At 40.2% G+C, this 19,821-nt stretch overlaps 1 protein-coding gene across 2 annotated transcripts in view; it reads left to right on the forward strand.

Annotated features, from left to right (window-relative positions):
• The first annotated feature begins 6,915 nt into the window (after window positions 1–6,915).
• The window catches only part of PDZRN4 (PDZ domain containing ring finger 4), a 342,458-nt gene continuing 329,552 nt past the window's right edge, over window positions 6,916–19,821 (forward strand). The window contains exons 1-3 of one of the 2 annotated variants that reach the window (XM_023643376.2): window positions 6,916–14,610; window positions 17,179–17,265; window positions 19,106–19,213. In XM_023643376.2, the coding sequence (XP_023499144.1) occupies window positions 13,954–14,610; window positions 17,179–17,265; window positions 19,106–19,213 (852 nt within the window). In that variant the 5' untranslated portion in view covers window positions 6,916–13,953. The remainder of the gene's footprint in view (window positions 14,611–17,178; window positions 17,266–19,105; window positions 19,214–19,821) is intronic. The other variant, XM_023643377.2, reaches the window with a different exon arrangement.

A 19,821-nucleotide genomic window follows, 5' to 3' on the forward strand; every position in this document is an offset into this window, starting at 1 on the left:
CTGCCCAGGGGTGACAATGATTGAGGAAAGCCAAGTTGGAAAGAAGGAGGGTTGTGGAGCTTGAGAAAACTGGGTTTAGATCCCAGGTTGCCACTTACGAGCTATGTGATTTGAGGTCAATTACTTAACCTCTTTCAGCTACAGTACCTTCATCTGAAAACTTAAGTTTATAATGGAGTTTTTATCACCTATTGGGAATCCTATGGATTCCATCACAGAAGTTGAACCACTCTGTGGGACATGACACATTTATTATAGAGATTAGAACTTGTGCCATTGTGGGAGCTGGTTAGGCAGTCTGTGTAAGTGTTCTGCTTCTATATGTGAAATTGTTCCAAAGTCAGCAAGGGCCAGCAGCAAGGAAGAGCAGGTGGATGTGAAGCAGGGGGAGAAAAGACAAACTGCAGCCTGTGAAGAGAAATGGAGTTCACGAGGACACACCAGGCCCTGCTTCTGTCTTTTAGTGGCACTTGTATCCATTTCTCCCTGCCTCTAAGCCTCCAATTTTGAACATATTGGTCACATGTGGAAGAGCTGACACTGCCATGGAGCTGCACGTGAAACTGGTCTAGAATTAGGAGAAGCTGCAGGAGGATCCAATGGGAGCTGCGGGAGCTGCTGATCCATGCCAACATGGTGAGCCAGCAGAACCAGGATGCTGGGCACAAGCCACAACAGCACCTGACACTACACCAAACTTCCCAGCGTAAATACGGGTGCTGCGTCACCTCTGCCTTCCAAATCTTGCACAGATTACACTAGTGGCCTATCCTAATTCAAAACCACGCAGGGAAGGGAATTCTCAAAACATCAATCTAGTTTAGCTGAATTGGCACACTACAAAGCCACCACACAGGTGTAATGAGGTCGAAAACTTATACACTCCATCTTAGATATGCATAAAATTATAGCTCCTTTGTGTTTTACAACAGACATCTTCCTGCTCCTGAGCCTGGATCCCCTATTGCTGAGAGAAGGAAGGACATAAATCTATCAATTAAAAGGATCTTCCTTTGATTTAAACTGCCCTTTTTGGGTAAAATCAATCTCTTTCAGGTAAATGCTTAATGTTTAAGAGTTTCTTCATCAACCTATCTGCCCCACAGGACTTGTTTCCTCCATCCTTTCTTCTAGCTCAGATGGCATCTCCATATGGGATTTATAAGATCACGTGAAGATAGAGTAGGGTGTAGAGGCCTCAGATCTATAGGTACCCACTGGGTATCCTGCTGGTACCTGCCACTTACGTCTGAATCTGTGAAGCTTGACGCCTAATTTTAGCATAGTTAAAGCCTGAGAGGGTAATTATCACATTCTGGGTTTCCTGAGGCTGTCCCAGCTTTAAAACTAGAAGTGCCCTGTTCTGGGGCCCACCTCAGTCCCAAGTGAACCTGACTGACAGGTCACCCTGGGACTTGATGTTCCTCCCACTTCTGACTCTGCCCTAGTTCGGTTCTTTTTAGTGCTACAAATATTCTGAACTGTTCCGTCTTGGTCCAGCTAATCTCAAGTTTGGACTGTCTGCCCTGAAGTCTCTGTTTCAGGGTCACTTATCTCTCCTGCATGGCAACCACTATTATCTTTGTCTCTCATCTAATTTTCTGTAACCTCCTACTTGGAGCATCTGACAACTTCTAAATCCATTTCATATTGCACAGAAATAGAAAATAGGGAGTTGAGGTGGTTGTTTCAAGCCTTGAGCATTTGCACAGGAGTTTGAAAATGTTCCCACTCTGTGAGGAGGGAGGTTAGGAACACACTTTCTAATAAGGTTCACATTGGGTTTACCCCAAGAAGGGGTGGGGAAAGGTCTGTGTGTTTGACCACCTCACTGGTATTAACCCTGATATCAGTTTCCCCACATTTAACCCAGCATATACAAGGTTAAAACCAAAACAGTCATTCCCTGCTTACTTTCTGGCTCCAGAATCCACTATCCTCCATGGAGACAGACACCATCAAGGACAAGCACCTGGATTATCTCCTCCCCACAAAGAGATCCAGGCTGGTGGGAAAGCTGCTGACTAGCAAGGTCATGGGCTCCCTCCTCTCTGCAAGTAGTCTCAAGGCCAAAGACAGGCTGGTGGGAAAGCTCCAACCAGCAAGGCCATGTGCCCCCCACCCCTACCTAAAACCCCAAATAAAAACCCTTCCTTTTAGCTTCTCAGGGAGTTCGGGATTTCAGCGTTAGCTGCCCTCTCTCCTTGTTCAGCACTGTGCAAAAATAAAATTCCTACTTTCTTCCACCACCCCCGGTGTCAGAGATTGGCTTGCTGTGCAACGGGTGAGCAAACTCACTTCAGGTTCAGTAACATCATCTTCTCTCTCTCTCTCACTTTCCCGTTCGCACTCTCTCTGAAAACATCAAGTGGGCACTGTTCTTGTGTCATATCCTGAGTTCTACCTACCTGTGGCTTATGGTAAACCCCTGTGGTCCATATCCTTCAGGGTTGCTCCTGATATGAACATTTTGAGAATTTTAAAAAAGAATTTTTCTCTCTACATAAATCCTGGTTTTCAAGAATATCACCTTCTTATGGACACAGGAAAGTAAGCTTTGAATCTCTGTTCTAAGTATCATCTGCTTTTGCTTTTCCTTAGATGATAAACTGTATGGTATAGTTTAAATGGTAGAAGTCAGATATAGTCTGAGACAAAAGTTATTTAATGTTTGTAAATATTATGCCTTTTTACAAATAAGCCTTTCTGCTGCTCTTTTCCTCTTCTTGGGATGTGTAGTGGAAAGTCCTTTGTCAGTGCTCTGAGTAAAAAAAGACAAATGAATCATAATTCTTGAATTACATGTCTGGTAGGGAAAACTTTTTGAGAAGGGAAGCTTTTGTCTAATCTCAAAACATGAAAAAATACACACTTTACTGAGACATAACAATACCTCCTTGAGAATGTTTTACTGTTGTCGAGACCAGAATCTGGACAGCATCAGAGATAACAATGTAAGAGATCCAAATAAACCATTATTAAAGAGAAGGGAAGTATATTTGAGTAATATCTTGCCTTTTTATTTAATTTTACCCATAGTAAATTGTGTCATCTTTTGTCATAACTCAGCAATAACTAATATTTACATAAAGAGAACAGTCAGGCATTTTGAATATATACAACCTCATCTAATATCCCTCCCATAAGCCTCTGTGCTACCGATGAACAAACTAAAGCGCAGGGAAGTGAAGTAACCTGCCCAAGGACACCCTTAGGAGATGACAGAACTGTGATTTGAAAGTAGGTGCTATAGTGGATTGAATGGTGGCTCGCAAAATGTTATGTCTACATCCTAACACCAAGAAGCTGTGAATATGACTGTGTCAAGCCTCTCCCTTTCATTCTCCCCTTAAAACCCTCCAAGTTCTGCTACATGTCTTGGAAGCTTAGGGTATCTCCACAGCCCAGAGGGGTGTTCTGTGTGTCTGTGTTCTGCCTTTCCCTCTCAGCTTCTCTTAATGTTTTCTATATGCTTTTAATTTAGCTATACTACCCCATAATGGAAAAATTAACTAAGACAAATATAATTTATAAAATCTCTGTGCCTCAGTAGGCACACACAGACATACTCCACCCTTTTGCTATTTAAAAACTCTCTTTGGCTATGAAACATAGGACTGATGAATAACTATAGACACAATCCCGTTAGAGCAGACGTTCAGAAGACTTAGTGGAGGACAAAGCCAGGTAGAGAGGCAATCTGCTTTTCCTTTTTTCATTTGAGTATGAATTAAATCAATCCATTTAATATCTAAATGTCTCTGTAATCGTTGTATGAACTCACTATCAGTAGGTATAATTAATGTGGTCATCTCCAGGAAATATGCTTTGGTGATATGCCTGTATGCAAATTGCATTAGAACTACTATGAAAAGATTAAAAGAGAAGTTGTTAAATGGATGTGCATGATGTAATGCCTGCCTGTAGTTTTCCCTTCCTTTCGTTTCTTCTCTCTCCCTCTTTTTCTTTTCTTTTTTTCTTTTTGGTGAGGAAGATTGTCCCTGAGCTAACATCTGTACCAGTCTTCCTCTATTTTGTATGTGGGACGCTGCCACAGCATGGCTTGATGAGTGGTATGTAGGTCCACACCCAGGATCCAAACCTGCAAATGCTGGGCCGCAGAAGCGGAGCACATGAACTTAACCACTATGCCGATGGGCTGGCCCCTTTCTCTGTTTTTCTTTTCTTTTTCTCTTTTGTTTTTATTGGGGCTTAGAAACAGAGGATTGAATTAATCATAATCCTCAATTCATGACACACCATCATCATTAGTCTGAGAAACTCACCTTTTTTTCTTTTGCTTTTATTCCCACTACCATTTCCTTCTTTCCACATTCACCTGCTCTGATGCATTTAATATGTGTCCTTGGATATGTAGGTATCCTTGAAAAATGTGCATTGTTGTCTTATAATGTATCTGGGCTTTTCTTTGTTTGTTTTTGTTTTTGCTGAGGAAGATTCACCCTGAGCTAACATCCACTGCCAATCTTCCTCATCTTTGGATGTAAGCCACCACCATGGCATGGCCACTGAAAGATGAGTGGTATAGGTCCACGCCTGGGAACCGAACCCGGGCTGCTGCATGGAGCACTAGGCTACCAGGGCTGGTCCATAATGTATCTGTTTTTAATTTGCAAAAATGGTATTCTGCTACAGATTTGCTTATAGTGATTTTCATCTCAATATTTTGGCTTTGGGCTCAGCTATATGCTATATATGAATGTAGATCACTGCTTTTGACCACTGAATAGCCCATAGGCTATTTCTACAACATTTTTTCATCTCTTTTAGAGATGAACACCTAGGTTTGCCATAATTCCCTGGTCCCCAGCCAAAGCTGCAACAAACCTCCAGGATCAACCTGTGGAAGAGGCTCCCAGGAGACGGTTGCCAGCTCACAGGGGTGCACATTCCTGACATCACTAAATGCTGCCAGATTGTTCTCCAGGTTTCTTGGCTTGGATTTCTTAAGTATTTTGGCAAGATTCACATTACGTTGAAGATCTGGTTTTGTGCTAACATTTAGGGGCAGGGTCGAATTTCATAACTGTGTGAAAAGTCAAAAAGAAATCTCATCTTGAGAGTACTTTGATATGCAACTCTCTTTTAGATAATTTAACTGAAAAAAGGCATTTTTGAGAAACGGTACATGCAATATTTAGTTTTATCCATATTTATTGATGTGGGTCAGGTTTTAGGAGAAACATTTTGAATGAAATTAAATTTCATATCATTTGAACAAGGGATGATATATTGTATGATTTATAAAATAACCAAAAATTTTATGATAATTATGTACACTTTATATTTACAAATGCCCTAACATAAATTAGGTTTCTCTAGAGAAAGTAACAAGAGCTGCCATTTATTACATATCTCCTATGTGTCAGAGAAATAAACACTATTTAATTATTATTCACACAATCACTGTGTAATAGTTATTATTTTGCTCATTTTACAGGTAAAGAAATTAATATTCAGAAAGGTTAAGTCATTTCCCACAAGATTGCACAGCTGGTATATAAAGGAGCTGGAATTCAATTTAAGGACTACATTACCTACAAAGCCTGAGTCTTCACCACGGTCTTCAAAAAAAGATGATGTAGTGGATAGCGTAAAGATAGTTTGGTTTAGTGGTTAAGAGCAGAGTCTCTGAAGCTAGATGTCCAAGTTTGAATCTCAGTGTTGCCACTTAAGAACTCTGATACCTTGAGCAAGTCACTCAAACTCTCTATGCCTCAGTTTCCTCGTCTGTAAAACAAACATGATGGCAATAATAATACCTACCTCCTAGGGCTGTTTTGACTTGTAAATGGCTAAAAGACATTTAAAGCTTAGTTTCAAGACCACAGTAAGCAGTCAGTTAATTACACCCTATTCTTTTTCGAAAGAGGACTACACTTGTTCAGATATTTGTTTCCCTCCATCAACACCTGTTCACCCAGGAGAAGCTGATCGTGTCTCTGGCTCCAGGTGTGGGTCCTTGTTAGTCTGAGTCAATCAGCATAATTTTTGATGGTGGCTGGTTCTGGAATGCTTGAATGTGCAATTATGGCCAATGAGACTCAAGCAGATTTTTTCGGGATGGGGAGAAGTTCTGGAGAAGCTCTTTGTATGCTTTTCTAGGAAGAACTACCTCCCTGACTACTTGACATGCATCAGGAAGCACAGAACTGAAAGTTACTGGCACCCATCCTTCGGCCGTGAGGGGAACCAGACTTACAAGCCAGCCAGAGCCATAAAGGGGCAGAAGCTGAGTCATTGAAGGCATCCTGGAGCCACCGGATGAACCACGCCTGCTCTAGCTCTTGACTCCAACCTACTGTTGAGGGCAGCATGAGTTGAATTTCTGGTGCACCGGGTTGCTGAGTGAAAGTTGTATTCACGTGTCTACAAACAGACCGTGAATAAATGTCTCCCTTTTCCTAGCTCTGAGAGTTTAGTGATTAGGAGAATGAACCCTTTATTTTTTCAGAATTTCTTGAGGGAGAATTCAGTTGCCAGAAGAAAATCAGGTTAAATTGGAATGGTAGCTACTACACTGTCCTAGGAAAGTTTGTATATGTGAGAAAGATTCTGGGAGATAGAAGAGGGGTTACGCAGGAAGGCAGCATGGAGAAAAGCTGAAATAGGGTTAAAAAGATAAGTGTGATCAAATTTCTTAAAAAGAAAAGAAACTGAGTCAGAAAGAGTTGGGGGAAAACAGTTAATCCAAAGGGCTGGCAACTTGGATGGTAATTCTGGATCTGATGGTAGTAAGGAGCATGGAGCTGAGAGGTGGATAAGAAGTCAGTGGATGGAATTAATCAGCCTCTCTATTACAATCAGAAACTTGGTGTGCAGTCGTGGGATGACTCTGCAAATGAATACTTTAATCATAACCTTAACTATGAACCAAAATTGCACATAATTTACACTATCATATTTATTTAACATTAAGCAAACATTTACTGAATACTGCATTGTACAAAGTTGCATAAAAATGATTTTTCATAAAAAATACAATTTTAGCACAGCACATATCAAATAAAGGTAAATTATATCACAACACTAGTGAACAAGATTTGCAACATAGATGAAAGATTGTTCAATAATCTAAATGGAGGAGGAATCAGAAGGAGAATGTGGTTTCCCTAGCTCATGTTCAAAGCTGCCTTGAACAGCACACTCTTCTCTCTAGGCATGGAACAAGGAACACATAGTAACTTAAAGGATGTGGTGGGACACATACAAAACAAAGACTCTCATTTCTTCTCTTCAAAACAAGACAGTGATGATTGATAGTCTATGTTTCAAGATCCTTTTACAAAGAATAACACGTGCTTTTCTTTCCTCAACTTTCAAAGGTAGATGATCATAAACAGAATTTAACAATGTTATAGAGGCTGATAAAAAATTAGTGTTCATACATAAAGGACTCCTATCAATTACAAAAAGACAAATATTATGATAGAGAAATGTGAAGAGTAAATTTCATGAAGAAATACCTGTGGTCAATAAGCATTAAAGTATTCCATTCCATTGCTAAAGAGGTGCACATTAAAATAACATGATCAGACTGTTTTCTCTTTTTGGAGGGAGGGCTTTCAGTGTTGCGGGACATGTATATTCATACACTACTCCCTATGCGTAATTTGATAAACTATTTCTGGAGTGCAATAATGAGGGCAAATAATTACATAATACTAACTATGCTTCAAGGTTCTATGTTACATTTATTAACTCACTCAATCTTACAACATCCCAACGAGGTAGGTGTGATTATTATGCTCATTTTACAGATGGTAAGAAACTAAGTCAGGAAAAGGTTAACCAAATTGTTCAAGACTACAGAACCAGTTGGTGGCAATGCTGGGATCTGCTTTACATTAATACAGAATAGAATACCCTGAACTTGAGAGCTTAGAATTTAACTTGCTTCACATACTATACTGTAATATATGATCATTTTGTACCGTGATTCTAAATGGTCATTAAAGTATTCAAAATGTATTTTATTTTATTCTTTCAAGGTTTCTGGGAGGAGAAGAATAAAAATGCCAATTATTTCATTTTGTAGGTGAGACTATGCTGATTAAATAATTCATGCCCAAACCAATGGTGTGGTAAAACAAATAATGACAGAAACATCTCTTTGATTTTAGACACTATTCTAGCCAATAGAATTTTCATACGGAATTTCCAATTCCTCTTGTTTTTAAAATGAATATTATCATGTAATAAATTATTAATAAATAATGTTAACTATTTATGGATTTCCTTTGAGTTGAGCAGAATGGGCAAACAAGTGGCTTCAGAAACCCAAAGGACAATTACTGATGGCCAATGTGACTAGTGAGATTTTTTTCTAGTTTTGTCTTCAAACGCTACTTACAACATTAGTTTTAAACACTGGTTCCCATACTATTGTAATAAGTAGTAAAAACCAAAAAGTCACATTCAATAAAGTAATTATTGGCTTTTACTAAGAAGCAAGTTGATTTAATGAACTTACCAGATCTCAAAATTTTGTGGAAACCTCTGGAATTTTGGAGAAACATCAAGAAAACATCAAGTTACAGAAAATCTTCATTGAAGAACTAAACACAAAATAAACGTTCAACCAAAATATGTAGGGATTGATTTATTAAGCCACGATTCAAGGAACTGAGACAACTGGTTTATTCTATATAAAACTCCCAGCTATTTGAGACCACTATGTGGGACAAAATGATCTAAAAATATAACCACATTGGTGTCACATAGAACAATCATTAAGGTCACTATTCTCATTCACATCAATTACTCAAAGACTTCTAATATATGACCTAGACTTTCCCTCCTTAGAGTAAGGAAAACAAAAGTGGTATACTTTAAGCAATGGAATTCAAATAGACACAACTATAGTTTCCATTCACATAGCAGGTGTGAATAGTACATTTTATCCCCAAATAACTCCACAGTAGATGTGAAAAAAAATTTTAAAAGCCATCACAGGGTAGTGTTTAAGATTGAGTTCTTTAATGCGGCAGACCTTGGTTTAATCCCAGATTCTGCCACTTTCTATTTGTGTAAACTTGGGCAAGTTGTGGGAATAATAATAGCATCTACCCAAAATGGTCATTGAGAGGATTGAATGAGATTGTGCACGTAAAGAGTATACTCCTGGGGTCAGCCTGGTGGCGCAGCGCTTAAGTTTGCTCGTTCTGCTTTGGTGGCCCAGGGTTCACTGGTATAGATCCCGAGTGCAGACATGGCGCTGCTTGGCAAGCCAGGCTGTGGCAGGTGTCCCACATATAAAGTAGAGGAAGATGGGCACGGATGTTAGCTCAGGGCCAGTATTCCTCAGCAAAAAGAGGAGGATTGGCAGCAGATGTTAGCTCAGGGCTAATTTTCCTCAAAAAAAAAAAAAAAAGAGTATACTGCTGTGCCCATCACACAGGAAAGAGTTATTACTTATTAGCTCTTATACTTGTTTTTGATATCTTCCCTCTTTGTCAGTGACTATGACCCACAAAGATACAGCACAAAATCAAGGTTAATTAAACACGGGATTTAATATATTTCCTGCAAAAACCCTTTCTCACCACAGTCCTCTCTGAAATAGGAGAATAATGTTACCCTAACATTTGTGACTTTAGAAAATCAGTCCATAACTGAATTGAAAGTTGCCACAATTTTTAATTTAATCTCTCACTTAAACTCAGTTTTCTTCAAAGTCTTCGTTCCGCTTTGTCTGCTAATTCATTTCCATAGAGACTGCACAATTACTGTAAAGCATTCACTGTGCTTTGGTGTACATAACAGTTTTGTGCATATCACTTTATTTCTCTTAAAGATGCCATTCTGTACTGTCATGATGCCCCTTCTAACTCTTCATTTTGCCAAAGATAGTCGAAAACAAGATAATAGCAAATAACTCCTAATGGATTAGATGTCAACAGACAAGGATTATAAGGATTGATATTGCTCTACACTCTCTGGGTTTAACTGACCCTGTATTTTCCAAAGAGTAGAACATATATCTAAAAGGTCTCTTCTCTGCCATAGTATGTTATCAGCCAGCCTTGTAAAAATAGCTGCCTTGTTTTCAACGAGCTTTCAAATAACTCATCTTTAAAAGATCTTTTAATTGTTTTTATCATTTGGAATTTTTAAACAGTCTCAAGTTGATCTTGTTATTATCTCATGCTATATGAACACATTTATTTATGCTACTAGGTGCAATTCTGATCCTAGATTATGATGAAATGTCAAGATAAGAGCACAAATGAACATTAACTTCAATAATACAGAGAAATGTCGTCCACAAGAACTATTTTGATCTGAAATAGCTGGGTATTTTGGCCTCACCTACCAGAGTAATCTCATATAGTTATAGCTTAAATTTAGGGCACTTTGGGAAAATGCACATGATTATAGACCATAATACTAATTCATGATACATGACCAGAGAATCAGAGAAAAGAAAATATAAATGATGAGATTTCAACTTCTTATAATAGAAGATTTAAAAATTGCTGTTATATTAAAAGTATCAAATCATGCTAAATGAACGTATACGGAATAAAGACATAATTTATTTAAATTTTTCTCTGGAAAATTTCCCCAAGCTTCCTGACTTTATGATTCTTAATCAAATGCATGAGACAACATGAAAAAAAATCACAAATGAGTTGGTTTAAAGTATTACCTATGCATGGGGTAGAAAAAAATGATCTCTTTTTATCCTTTTTCACCTCTCCATTCATCATGTCTGAGTTTTGGAATATAGCATTTCAGTATTAGGTCTTTCAGCACTTGACAACAATCAGTAACTCTCAGCTTCCCTAGTCACCCTTGGAAGCAGGGATGACTCATAGCTGGGTTGGGACCCTGCCTTTGCTCACTGGAAACACGCACAAGCATACTCTGGTTTCGTTACTGCTCTAGGAATTGGCCCAAAGAATATAGCAAGTTAATTTTTTATCTGTTTTCATGAATATATGACCCTTGACAGTGGATGGAAGCAAACACTAATTCCTAAACTGAAAATACCCAACTAAATACTGACTACTTATATTTTGTCAACCCATGGTCTTTGGCTTGGAGATGAACTAAATATATTTATTGTCTTCCTCTTGTCTCTCAGTTGGCAAAGCATATTCTCAGGTCCAGCCTGAATGAAAGCTTATGAGAAAAGTGACAGGTATGGTCTTGGCCACAACCAGCAGGACAGATGGAAGTTTGCCCTTCCCAGTAAGAAGGAAGACAGTGGCTTGTTTTTCAGTTCTTCCCCAAATGTTGCTGTTCAGCCTGCAACTTTCACTAACCAGAGATTCTTAAAAGAGAAAATTATTATCAGTGAACACACAAGGATATGGCCCAGCTAATGATACAAGGTGACAATTTGTCTCATTTGCTAAAAGACATTGAGATGTTACTGAATTAGTTTTGCTGAAATATTTGTGCATATTTTAAACTGATTCTAAGTGCTTTCTTTGCTTACCTAAGCTAATTAGCTCAATTTAATTAGGCTCCACGTTCCTAGCTCACTCAAGCTTTTCCGAGATATTACAATTTTCCTAATATATAGAATAATCATTTAAAGTCTGGGAAGTAAAATCAGACAATTTGGCTCAACTGATGTCACAGATTTATTATGTGGCAACATTTTCACATGGGAAGAGTCCATGAAGCTCACTTAGATGTGTCCATTCCCTGTGGTCAACTCTTGTAATGTTTTTCCCCTGGTACTTAACTCTTTTCGAAGTGCTCAAGCTTGCATTTTCTCATGTAAAAGATTTTCCTAAGCTCCCTTTTGGCCTACTTCATCACTTGGCTTCACTTCTCATTTTCTCAGTTTTGAACTTGTTATTCTCTGTGGACAAGGTTTTTGACATCCATCTTCCCTTTAACAATCAAACCGTCTTACATCCCGGAATTACTCAGACCATAATCTGTTCATGTTCATTACTTTTGCTGCAAGAATTGCATGAGTGGACCAAGGACCATTCACATAAGCATCATTTTTGTGTTTTTTTCTTCTTTTTCCAGTAATTCTAAGTCTCATTTTCCTAATATCTCAATAGAACATTTTTACATTCCATCTCTTCTCTTTTTAAAAATGTTCTCACTGCCATTGTGTTTATGGTGAGACAATAAACGTCAGGCCCTAGCTATAAAGTCATAGCTATAAGTCATAGCTTTTTCAATAGCTAAAGAAAGATGGAAGTCTTCCAGCCCAGAATTATTTGAATAAATGCTATAACGTTCTGCTTTTTCTGTTCCACGCAGTTCACAAGAACATGTTCATGCTGTTAATGTTAAATGATTTCTTATTTATTCACAAACTTATTGTTTGTTTATTTACTTGGCAAAAGATAGGCCAAAAGGGAGAGGGAAATTTGGAGCATTGTGGCAAATGTTATTTTACCATATATCTGTATGCATAAAATGTGAAATATAGCATCTTATTTTGAAATAAGTTGAAAAGCCTATCAAAGACCTGGCAAGCCACTCCAGGATTCTCACTCGCTATTGAACTACTCTAATAAAATTTCATCTTTCAAACAGAAAGAAGGCTCAGAAGGTTCTTATTAGCCTCTATTATTAGCCTTTGCTAATTTTTCCATGAGTGCCACGGATTTAAAGGAGAAAGTCTGGAGCCTTTTTCATGTGTTCCAGATGATACCTTTTGGCGCTGTACAAAGGCACACAGCTTTCTGGGAACACTGCTCCGCTGGCAGTGAAGAATCATCAAGGATTAATCCTAAGCATGTGGAAGTAGCTTCCGGATAATGGCAGTAAGTGCTGTGTATCCGGATGATAGGGGTGCTTTGCACTGCTAAGGTTCCCAAGACGGTGATGGAAGCTGAGGAAGGAGGGCTTGAGGGACCCCTTACTGTACGTTTTCAGTAAGGCCTGGCCTACTGTATACGTTGAAGACTCAAACTGGAGGAAGGGGCAGTTTGGATCTAAACTGTATATCCAGGTAAGTAGACAGAAGCAGACATCAGGATTTTATTTCTATTTCCCTACTTTCTTTCATAATCCTTCTCTTTAATTCTCCTTTCCGGGGACCCAGATGATCACATTCCTATTCCCAGTGGTAAAATGCCTGTAGAAGCAGAAGATGGATGGTGTGGCGATTGAACCTGGAGTCAGACAGCCGGGTAACAGAATTCCAGCGTCCTCACACGGTGGGAGGCCTTGAATGGCGGTTCAAGTCCTCCCTAAGAGGGAGTTGTCCTAAGGCGAGCACCTGGCCCTTTCCCCGTTTTTGCTCTCAGTCATCATCCCGCCTCGCTACACTCACCTGCTTTCTGGATGTAATTTGAGAAGCCTAGCTCTGTAGATACCTCACAGTGATTTCCTAAGGTCGCAGGCACTTAGATGGTGATTTTGTAATTGGCTGACTCGAATGGACAGAAGTGCATCTATTTCACACATTTGTTGAAGACCGACTTGATGCGTGGCGGTGAGGATTCAGCGGAAAACCAGACCGACAAAGATCCCGTTCTCCCGGAGCCTCCATCCTGCTAGAATGAAAAGTTGTTTCTCAACGGCCTCGCTGTGCCGATTAACAGCTCTGCCCGAGAACTGTTTGAATCCAGTTCACTGTGCAGGCAAACGGGAACACGGCTTTCCTAAGAGCATTGTAAGCTGGCCTCAGCTCTCCGCGGACAAAATTTGAAACAATATAAACTGTGAGCAGAGAAGGAGGCGGGGGAGTGTGTGTGGAGGCGGCGGGGGTGGTCACTTGAGGCGGCGTCTATTAGCGTCAATACGGCGGAGTCAGGGGACCTAGCTGGAGCCTGAAAACTTCAAGCCAAACTCTGAGATCACTACCCAGCCACCCCTTGCCCTTCTCCTCCTCCCCTCCGAAGAGCCACGGCCGCAGCGGGAGCGCTGTCCCAGGGGTAGCCCGGGGGAGACAGGGGGGCTCGGAGAAAGTGGACTCACATCCGCTCCCCCTTCTCCCCCATCCCTACCATGGGCTTTGCCCTGGAGCGCTTCTCCGAAGCCGTGGACCCGGATCTCGAGTGCAAGCTGTGCGGCCAGGTGCTGGAGGAGCCCCTGTGCACGCCGTGCGGGCACGTCTTCTGCGCCCGCTGCCTGCTGCCCTGGGCGGCGCGGCGGCGCCGGTGCCCGCTGCAGTGCCAGCCCCTGGCGCCCGGCGAGCTGTACCGGGTGCTGCCTCTGCGCAGCCTCATCCAGAAGCTGCGCATCCAGTGCGACTACCGCGCCCGCGGCTGCGACCACTCGGTCCGGCTGCGCGAGCTGGCCGCGCACGTCGAGCGCTGCGACTTCGGCCCTACCCGCCGCCACCACCGCCGCCGGGGCTGCGGCTCGGGGCCCGGCTGCCGCGGCGGTGGGAACGTGCCCGCGCGGGGTCGAGGCGGACCAGCGCCCGGGGCCTACCGGGGCGGGGGCGCGCGCGGGGCGCCGCCGGGCGGCCGCTGCGGGAGCGGACCGGGGCCCGGGCCCCAAGTCCTTGCCTGGAGGCGGCGCGAGAAGGCGCTGCTAGCGCAGCTCTGGGCGCTGCAGGGCGCCGTGCAGCTCACCGTCCGCAGGTACCAGGAGAAGTTCACCCAGTACATGGCTCACGTCCGCAACTTCGCCGGGGACCTGGGCGGCGGCCACAGCCCGGTAAGCGCAGAGGGATTGGGCACCCGGGGAGCGATCACTTGGGATGGAAAGAGGAACGGTTCTTCCTGGTACTTCAGGATTCCTTTGGAAGGGGACATCCTTCCTTATCACGTAGTAGAAAGCATCCACCCGCCCTGAACACGCTATACTATTATTATCTTTCGAATGTATTAGTATTGGAGTTAAGAAGGATTGTCCCCTTTCTGCTTATTAGGATTGGAAAGAGTTAAACGGATTCAATTCCAACTTTTGATGGAGAAGGCGGAATTAGGAAAACTCGTCTGCCCACCCAAACCCTTGCTGCCATCTTTCACTCTCCAACCCAACCCTCCCTCCCTATTTTTTGTACCTTTGGCCTATGTCTGCAGCAAACAGGAGAAGGGAAGCGGGAAGCGAAGCGAGGACCTCTCAGACCCTGCCTCCCCTCTCCCTCTGCTCCAGCATGCCTGTGGCCTTGTCAGTCCCACACCTGGGGATGGCTTAAGCTCTGTCTTGGTTCTTTTTTTTTTTTTTTTTTGCTGGGCTAACATCCATATATCCGTGCCAATCTTCCTCTGTTTTTTAGTATGTGGGCCGCCAGCCCAGCATGGCCGCTAAACGAGTGGTGTAAGTCCACACCGGGAACCGAACCCAGGCTCCGAAGCAGAGCGCGCTGAACTTAACCACTAAGCCACCGGTGGCCTGGCCCTATGGCTTTAGCTCTGAATGACAGTTTCTCTGCCACGCTGCTCGCGTCAGCTACCTTTTCAATTCAGGGACCATCAGGTGTGGAGGACCGGGACAACCTCAAGAGTTGAGAGATTAGGAGATGGGATTTCTTAGACTTGCAGAGTTCTTTTCACCACCCTGCCCTTCCCTGAATAATCCTTCCCTGCCTCCGGTTTCGTTATTGGTGGAGCGTGTGTGTGAGGGAGTGTCTTGGGGAACCAGGTCTGAGAGCAACCACATCCATCTGTGGTCAGAGTAGCCCCGTGACCCCCCAGGCAGCGGCTGTTTCCCTTCTTTGTCGAAGCTGCTGGCCCTGAACTGTGCGGGTGGACTGCCCTCTTTCAGACCGAATAAACAAGCCTCTTCGCAGCGCCCCGTGTGAAGAGGCTTGTTTATAAAGCTGTTACTTCTCTTCTGGAGGACTTCTGCACAGTGTTTGACATTGTTAGTCGCTGCCATGGTGAGCAGGGATTTAGCAGAACTTGCACTCCATTCAAGGAGCTGTTTTCATTCTTCAGCGACCTGGGGAGGAGCAACGCGGGACGATTCCCATTTGGGACTGTTTGCGCTGCCTCCATCTCAGGCATCGAGTTTAGAAGCTTCTGTCCTTGAAACTAAAAAAAGGTCATTGAAGGGTGAGGGGCTAAAATGTTTCCACTCTGATAAACAGAAGCACACTGCTTATCAAAAGACTGGATACTGTCTATGATTCTTTCTCTATCCTCTTTATATCCAGGTAAATTTACAAAATGAGAAGACCCGGAGAGAAGCACAGATTTATGCTGTGTATTCCCAGTTCAGGTTTCAAGGTCTTAGGGAAGCAGTGGTTGATGGAGAGGAACAACAGCTAGAGTTATGCGACAGAGCAGTCCAGGCAACAAGTCAAGCTATGGTTCTGAGAAGTAAGGAAACTGCGTAGGATTTGCAGACTCATTCTCAAAAGGCTTCTCTGTGCTCCTCAGAAATGTTGTCCCACTACCAGCAGGGGCTGCTGTGTGCACTGCCTGGGAAAGGCTCCTGGGAAAAGTGGTGATGATGGTGGTAGTGGTGACGACATTTATGGAATTTTATTATTCAGAAGTAATTACCAAATATATAATTTCCTACAAGAGTTAATAATATCCATGGCCATGATTAAAACTTACCTAGTCTGACACTATTTCATCTTATATTTAAATTGTTTTTTATTAATAAACACGTTGTAGATATAATTCCTGATTAACTGTTATTTGGCCATCAGGAAAGCCCTATATACTACTTGACTTACCACAAATCCTCTTTTTTAAATTCTGCAAAACCAAATAAGAATACTATTTAAAACTGGGATTACTGCAACCTGTAAGATCCTGCATTACAATAGCAATCCAAATATTACTGCTGAAAGAAATTTATAAATAGCTCACCATTCCTTAAATCCCTTAAGACTTTCCAAAGTGAATTTTTTGCATAAAATAATCCTTTGACGATTATTTAGATCCTTTAACAATTTATTTTACTCTCTGTAATGGAGGGAAAAAATAAGGATACCTTCAGGCTTAAACTAGAAATCTGTTTTAAATTACAATGAAGTCAGAATTAGACACCGTGTTAGAATAAAAGATAACTGCATGCATAAAAATGCAAAGCCATTAAGTCATTTTTGAAAATGGTTATTTTCCCACTGCACAGTTGCTGCCTTCAAATACATACTTTGAAAGTAAATTTAGGATGAAATTAACTTTCTCCAAATTCAACCATCCTTAATTTTAAGGTTTGTCCTTTTTCAAATGTTAATTTGTTTACAGTAAAAAAAAAAAGTGGCATTTATTTTTTTCTTTTATATTTTTTACCTAGTTAGTTATTTTGTCCCTTTTCTTCTAGGATGGAGAACATAAGCCATTCACCATTGTGTTAGAAAGAGAAAATGACACGTTGGGATTCAATATTATAGGAGGTCGACCAAATCGGGTAACCCACCTTGTTAATGCATAACTCACTCTTTGCTTATAAAATAATAGAAAATTTAGCTTTCATCTGTGGATTTTGAGTAAGAAAAATAAGTGGTTTAATCTTTAAAATCATGCTTGTTGTCAAATATCAGATTCTTTAAGGCAAATATTCCAGTACATACCTAGATTTTTTTTTGAGAAAAACAAAGCAACAGCTAACAAGCTTGTTTGTGCTACTTTAAAAAAAAGAATACATTTCACATTTTATCTACATTTTATAGCCTCATTGGCAAATTTCTTAAATAAACCTATTTCACAATGATGTGTATGGGCAATTTGTATTTGATAACATTAGGTAATTGTATTAGCTGCTTGTACCTCCTATTTAGGTCAAATTGGTCAGTTTTCACATGGGGCAGTTTATTATATATGCTGAATAAATGAAGGAACAGTTGAAATAAGGGGTGATTGTTTCCCCAGTTACATTGAAAATCCCATGTTAAAGAATGATGGTTGATTGGAAATATTTTTGGCTCCCCAAATCCTTTATTTAACTGAATGAATAATATTTTCTTCATTGATGCCAATTGTTTTTAAAATGCGTGAGTTATAAGCTTACACCAAATACAAAATTGCAAACTTCTTTGATATCCTTCAAATACTACAACTTAATTTTCACCATACCTAGGAAAAAGTGGTGAAGTTTAAAAAAATCATGTTCTTTAATTTTCCCAATAGACTGCCATGAAATTTTTGCATCCTGCACTGCAGATGTTGTCCAAGGAAACCGTCTTAGAATCTTTGGCCATATGCTATGTTTAGCTCAGGATGGCAATGACATATTTCCTCTTTGGTTTTAGTATTTCAAAAGCCGAGCAACTGACTGCTGTTCTTCTGTTTCTAGAACAGTCTCCATTTATTATGAAAAGATAGAAGTCCTTTCATCATATTTTTGTTTTCTTTTCCCCTAAGGAATATTTTTATAAATGCTAGTTGGGTGTTTGACATTTAGATGACACTGGAAATTTTAAGAGCCTCTTAAAATTTATGTTAAGGAAGGCTAATTATGGAGAAATAATTTTATATAATCTGCCATTAAGTAAAATGTCATTTAAAATTATATGATGTATTAGATGTATTATTATGGGATGGTGGGCATTTTCCCTTAATAAGTTTTGCAATATAATTGGTTTCTTGTAACTGGCAAAAATGTCCTATTTGTACCGTATTGGCTGTATGTTTGAGGTTTAACTAATCCTTAGGCTCATTGCACCTGGAAATGTGTAACAATCAGCCTTGAAAGGGTTCTCTTGCAGTTTAGAGTTGATATTTTGGGATTTTACGCTTGAGCAAGCTCCCAATTTCCCCTGTGAATAGATACAGTCAGAGCTGTATTTTCAAATCTGTCACATCATTAGGATAAATTATATTTTCAAAACTATGACCCATCTCAAACCAATTATATAGTGAGTCTGGATTTGTTTTTTGTTTTCTTCTTAATAACCCTTTTTAACTGCTACATCTCTTTACAAGTGGGATGTTTTATAAATAATACTTAGGAGCCAGTTGATGTCACCTTGTGCATGCCCTTTCCCCATAGGTTTTTATGTATACAAAAAAACGTGAGATAAATAGATAATCTTGTCAGAGACCCTGGACTCGTTCATTAAAGCTGCCATCTTGATTAATGACTATTTGGTGTTAAGTAAGTTAAAATTCAGTGCCAATTCCCCAGCTAAGAAAGAGAGCTGCACTTTTATGTAGAATTGATAATGTTACATTTATTAAATTGTCCTTTACCCAACTTAAAATTTTGTTTACATCTTTCTTATTGCTCGTGGTTATTTTTTTTTTAATAGAATAATCAAGAAGAAACATCAACAGAAGGAATTTATGTTTCAAAAATTTTGGAAAATGGACCTGCTGACAGAGCAGATGGCCTGGAGATTCATGACAAGATCATTGAGGTAAGACAATAGTAAAACACAAATATGATCCATGGAAGAAAAGTTTGGATGTTTTAAATTTGCAACTGCTTGATCTTGGTGTGGTACTTATTAGAGTATATATCTAACTAGAGTATGTTTCTAATTAGCGTATATAGCTAACCCATATCAATTATTAGATATTGGGATAAAAGAATAAATCATCTGAAGTTTCCAAATGTGTTAGTGAATATCTCTGTTTTAAAAAATTGCCTCTCTCCATGAACTATAACAATAGTTGTGTGATTATTAAGGGATTAATTTTTTATAACGTTTCAAAAAGGGATGATAAATCTCTGCTGAAGAACATTTTTGACAAGGAAATATTACTATCTTTAAAGTTGTGATTAGTATGTTACATGTAGAGTTTGAAATTATTTATACAATGTCTTTTACCATTTCTTAGTTTAATATGGTTACCTTGTTCATGTCTTTTTTACTTAAATAAAAGGGAAGCAGGTTTTTTTTTCCTATTGCAAAAACCTGATGAGAACTCTTTACTTTCTCTAATGTACATTGTAGCTGTATTGTGGTATTTGGGGTTGACAAAGTGAATACTTTTAAGTTAGTGAAATTTGGGCTGTGATAAT

Source organism: Equus caballus, chromosome 6 (assembly GCF_041296265.1).
Source record: "Equus caballus isolate H_3958 breed thoroughbred chromosome 6, TB-T2T, whole genome shotgun sequence".
Lineage (NCBI taxonomy): Eukaryota > Metazoa > Chordata > Mammalia > Perissodactyla > Equidae > Equus > Equus caballus.